Raw genomic sequence first — 5,591 nt, 5'->3', positions numbered from 1 at the left:
GCTCCAGGTTGAACTCCCATAGCTCTGAAAACATGTATATCTTATATACAGTATACACACTGACCTGCTAAGTAACCTAAACCTGACTCTAACCTGAGCCTTCACTGAGTCCTCCCCTCCTCAGCTCTAAACTCTGGCACAAAGACAGTCAGACCTACAAGAACACACACTTGAAGGGTCGTCATGGAAACCGAGGCGGCGTGAAGATCTCCACCAACACACTCCTCATGTAACCATCTATTTCCCGCCTCCAGCCGTGGTCACAGTCAACACTCTGAAAGAGATTTTATGCTTCTCTGCACATTTCCCACAATCCTAACTGTAGTCTGAAGTGAACAGGATCAGATGTGGAGGTGTGGAGCAGGTTGTTACTGACTCACAGAAATATAGATAAACATATATAAACATGGATGATTCTACAGTTTACAACTGATTTGTAGATTTAAAACAGATCAAATTGTATGTTTTATACTTTGAAACTGTTTAATGACAATGAGTCTTTTTATTGAAGCTAATTGACAGGACGTTCAGAGATAATTCCCACCAGACAGACCTGCACGCCTTGTTCAGTCTCATGATCTTATTAAACTCTAAGACTCATCTGCACAAAAATAGAAACTGATACGATGCTTCTGGGAATATTGGACCTGAGGTTGACTGCTTGAGGACCAAGGACTGATCCCTGTGGTACTCCATGTATTAGACATGGTCTCAGTTCAAAACCTCTGGTCTAACACGTCACTGAGCTCTGGGATTCAGGTTTTCCTATACTGGAAACAGACCCAGAACAAAGAGACACCAAAACATGGTCACAAATGTCTGCATACTTTTGACCATTTAGTGTTTGTGTCATCTGCAGGTTTAATATATATTTATATATATATATATGTTTTGTTATTTGTTTTTTTAAACCACATCCATCTTTTCCTCTACAGACTGAAGAGAGGACACACCTGTCTACACATCTGTGTCTCCTCCAGTGTCTCAGCACATTTCAACATCACTGAGCAGCAGAGAAATGATTTGTGCGTCTACATGTTTTCACCATATTTATTAAATGTCATGATTCGGCTGTTAATGATGATTAATGTTGATTCACACACACACACACACACACACACATACCTCTTGGATGAACCACATGAATCAGTCTTTTCTCCTTCAATAATTTATTCATCAATAGAAAAACAGATTCACTCATATATTAACTCTGGTCAGTTTAAATATTCGGTGTGTAACTCCATCGCGTCACTAATAACAACACATAATAAAACATGATGTAACATGCTCTGTATCTTCACATCAGTGTGTGTGTGTGAGCAGACCGGTGAGCAGGACACCTACAACACCAGCAGCTCGGCTGTAGTCCAGGAGCTTCAGGTCCAGCTCCTCAGTTCATTCATTCACATCTTCAGTTCAGTCACGTGACGTGCCGGTGCTGTCAGTCAGCACGTGACATTTCATTAAAAACCTCCCCTCTGTGCAGCCCCAGAACCCGGATCCTCCTGCACAGTCTGGTCTGCTTTCTAGACCCCCTCCGATTCCGGTTCGAGTAGGCCTGTCTCCCGCGCCCCTGGCCAACTCAATCAGCCAATCAGGAAGTAGGAAGGCCTCCGGTTCGGTCCCTGTCTTCACTCAAACGCCGTTACTCCTCTTCTGCATGAGGACGGCGGTTTGGACTGGTTCCACTCTCTCACCGCTCCGCAGCGGTCTGACTCGGCTCGGCTCAGTCCGGCTCGGCTCAGCGGTCCTGCAGGTCCAGGCAGGGAACCCACTGGTTCCTGCAGCGGCTCTCCTCACAGAAGCTGCTGACGTCCTGCAAGGCCTGGCACTGCAGCGGCTGCACCGGAGGGTTCTGCAGGAAGAGCGAGAAACACGGTTAGACGCTGCACTCAGTCACATGATGCACGCATGTGTGTCTCATATTCATCTAATATGTATGCATCAATTAACACGCGCTACAGACAGTGAGAGGGACAGTAGGACTTACAGTGACCAGGATGCAGTGCAGGTCCCGGGGCTCGTTGCTGTTGCCGTTCTCGGTGTCCTCCTCCAGCAGCTGCTCCAGCCGCCTCATGCCGGACACCCGCAGGATGTTGATGTCGTTGTCGCAGCAGAAAGCCTGAAGCAACGTGAAGTGGATCTGCAGCGCGATATCATCTTCATCCTCCTCGTCGGTGGCGAGGACGCACAGGACCACGCTGTCTGGGTCTCTGCAGGACAAACGGGGGACAGACTGGTTAACATCAGCGTCATGTTAGAATATATTCTGGTGCAGTGAAGCTAGAATATTAAAATAGAAAAATAGAAGTCATACTTACACATTCATGAGTTTGGCGGACTCGTACACCCCCACAGTGAGACAGTCCTGCCGCTGAGCTGCGACCAGTAACTCCTCCAGAGCCTGACTCACCGTCTCCATCCTGCAGAGACAAGGAGGCGGTTAGAAAGAGACCGATACCGGCAGAACGAGAACACAGACCCGGACTACAATGAACCCTCTATTAATACACATTTATAATAAGTCTAGATATGAGCCAGGACCACAGTCTGCACCCGGACTGGTCTAATGTGGTCTGACTCGTGCAGCCTCGTGCCTGTGCATAAATTACGCATCAGCTGAACATAAACTTACTTTTTTTCGGTGCTGTTGGATCCGACCACTTCCTCCAAAGTCATGTTGAAGTCAGTAAAATAATCCACAAGATCCAGGATAATCAGAAATATCCACAGCGGCTGCTGTCCCGTTAAAGTCCCAACAAGTGGTAATCCAGATCGGTACAAAGATCGTTCCAGAGACCGTTAAAGCTGGCTCAGTTCAGAGTTTTAGTCCGTCCGTGAGAAGATCCCGTCTGTGCCTGTGACTGCAGTCTCCCAGCTCTTATACAGCCTGTCCGCGGCGGGCGGTGCCACGCCCGGCCGCTCGCTCCTTCATTGGTCTGCCGCTGTCAATAGATCCCCCGTACTCTGCTCTCATTGGCGGAACGCGCTGCAAATGGAGGAGATCCCACGTGGGTGGTTTCGGAGAATCCCCCGCTCTTTCCCCTGCTCCCTCCCTCTCTTCCTCACACTCTCCCAGTTTGTTTGCTGGGAGTTTTTTCTTTCTGAGTGGAGGAATTTTTTCGATCCTCCCAGAATCTGTTCCTGAAATACGGGGGAGTGTGTGTGTGTGTGTGTGTGTGTGTGTGTGTGTGTGTGTGTGGGGAGGGGGGGGGTCACATCTCATCCCTGCACAAACACAGATACAACCTCACGACTGCAGAGATACATAAAGTCATTATGTTTTTAATGGAGTCTGGTTCCTGCAGAAACACAAAGGGAAGCTTGAGCAGGTGACCGGGCCCGTGTCACGAGCCTGGGAGCTGGGCAGGCTGTGTTGTGTAACGGAGGCTAGAGCTGGTTGTGAAAGAGTTAAAAATAAGAATGAGGAAAATGCAGTTTAATAAACAAGAGGTGAAATTCACGAGATGTGCAGAGGATGTTTTATTGACTGATGGAGGTTCGTTCCTCTGCAGCTGCAGCTTCAGCTCTCATGCTTCCAGGATAAAAATATCCCGGGACACTGGATCCGGCTGTTTACCGGCTGAAGCCCAAGTCCTGAGTCCTGAACCCTTACGCAGCCGCAGATCTGATCCACAAAAACCTCCAAAACCACAAAGATCATCCTCACATCTACAGATGCAAACTTTTATTCACATGTTCATCCTGCTTATTGAGCACGATTCATGGTTCACTCACATGTCACTGTAACACTCACTTCACGATCAGATCCTGCGGAACTCTGTCTGCAGACTAAAACCGAAAACCAGGCCTCAGACGCCCCCCAGCGGCCCCGCCGTGACACTGCAGAAGTGAAACCAGCAGGACATGTTGGAACAGGCTTAGATCAGGACTCTCTGCAAAACTGGTTTCCCAACTAGGGGCACTTGTAGAGAGGGAGGAGGTCCTGGACAAGCTGAGGGTTCCTGGGAAGGTTTCAGGGGTCATTAAGAGGGTTTTGAGTGTGTTGAAGGGGTTTTTGTGAGTGAGTTTTGGGGAGTCCTGTAGGTGTTTTGAAAAAGGTTTCATGAGTCATTAAGGGGTTTTAGAATCTCTTCAGGGGGTTTTAAAGTCTGTGTGAGGTTTCAGGGAGACTTTGAGGGGCTCTGAGGGGTTTGCAGATATGAAACTGAAAACAGAGAGTGTTACAGTTCAGTGTGTCACAGACATCTGCACAGTTTGAAACACAGTTTACATAGATTTAGTTTAAATTTATTAGTTGTTATATTATTGATATTGGAAGAACCTTGCACCTTAATCTGCTCCCTCACCTCTAACTTCATGTTCCCTTAAACCTCTGGATTTTGTTTTTCTTTAACTTTGGGAGGGGCCACTTAAGCCTTCAGCTAATTAATGAAACCCGATGTGAGACTGATTTTTCCCTTAGCACGAGGAGACAGAGAGAAACAGTATTTTAATGATATTTTATATTATAATTGTTGGTTTGATTTCATGAATTCATGTTCACAGAGAATACATCAGGATCCTTCCGCTGCTGGTGGAGTCCATGTGTCTGTGATCCTGCAGCGCCGCCTGCTGGTCACAGCACCCCATACAGCAGGATTAAACCCTCTGCCCGTGTAACACTTAGTTCATCAAATATGGTTTAAGTTTTCATTTAATCTTTTATTTTGATATTTCATAATGTTTTATTTAACCATCATTAAACTTATTTTTCAATTTTAACTTGTGAATGTGTTTTTTTTTATTCATTTCCTGTTTGATGTATATGATGTGTTTATGTGTGTGTGATCAGAAATATTCTACAGTTCTGCATCAGTTGGAGTCAATCAATGGAGGAATAAAACCAGGTGTTTCAGGGCTGATTGATTATTGATGAGAAGTTAATCAGCCTCATTAGCAGCCAATCACAGCTGTTATTAATGAGAAGTGTGAAGTGGTGATTGGATATAAACTGATCACATGACCTAAGACAGCTTTGAGGAAATTAATCATTGATCCTTATCTATACCTCTCTGGGCTTTCAATGTGAAACTACTGATCACATGCTGTCATTGATGAAGTGTTGATGGCTTCACTGATGATTGATCAGAGGATTATTGGTCGTTGATTCATTAACGTTCAGCATCATCAGAGTTTAAAGAACAGAAGCTCTGCAGTCAGTGAATTTAAATGATTCTGGTCTTTAATGATATTAAAGGAACTGTGTTTAGTTTAAGAAGATTTAAATCTGAGGAAGCTTTCAGGTGGAGAATTAAAGTTTTATATATTATATGTATGTATATAAAAGTTTGAGGTTGAAGTGTTAATGAAATGAAGATTTTTGAGACTAATCAGAGAAAACAATCTAGTTATCTAGTTTAAGAAATTTTAAGTCTGTAAAATCCAAGCTTAGGGAGGTTAAGGTGTGAAATTCAAACTTAACAGCTTTTTTAAATTGTAGTTTAAATTAAAAAGTTTAAATTAAAGTGTAAATGGCAGTCTTATAATTAGTGTAAAGTTAAAGGAACATGTCAGGCATAACATTAACCTATAATGACTTTTTCAGGTGTAAAAAATTCTAAGAGGCTAAAAGTTTAAAAAAAAGTTTG

The 5,591-nt window shown here is 44.4% G+C and overlaps 1 protein-coding gene across 1 annotated transcript; it reads right to left on the bottom strand.

The window, feature by feature from the left end:
- Positions 1-1,158: 1,158 nt before the first annotated feature.
- Positions 1,159-2,841, bottom strand: LOC111231824 (growth arrest and DNA damage-inducible protein GADD45 beta-like). The gene is made up of 4 exons (XM_022759068.1): positions 2,636-2,841; positions 2,322-2,423; positions 1,991-2,213; positions 1,159-1,855 (listed from the first exon to the last, which is right to left on the bottom strand). Exons 1-4 carry the CDS (start codon positions 2,677-2,679, stop codon positions 1,742-1,744), a joined length of 483 nt encoding a protein of 160 aa, XP_022614789.1. The 5' UTR covers positions 2,680-2,841; the 3' UTR covers positions 1,159-1,741.
- Positions 2,842-5,591: the final 2,750 nt, after the last annotated feature.

Source organism: Seriola dumerili, unplaced genomic scaffold (genome assembly GCF_002260705.1).
Source record: "Seriola dumerili isolate Sdu_G_001 unplaced genomic scaffold, Sdu_1.0 BDQW01000319.1, whole genome shotgun sequence".
NCBI classification, from domain to species: Eukaryota; Metazoa; Chordata; class Actinopteri; order Carangiformes; family Carangidae; genus Seriola; species Seriola dumerili.
Note: the sequence above shows the minus strand (reverse complement) of the source record. Positions and strands in the feature narration are given on the sequence as shown.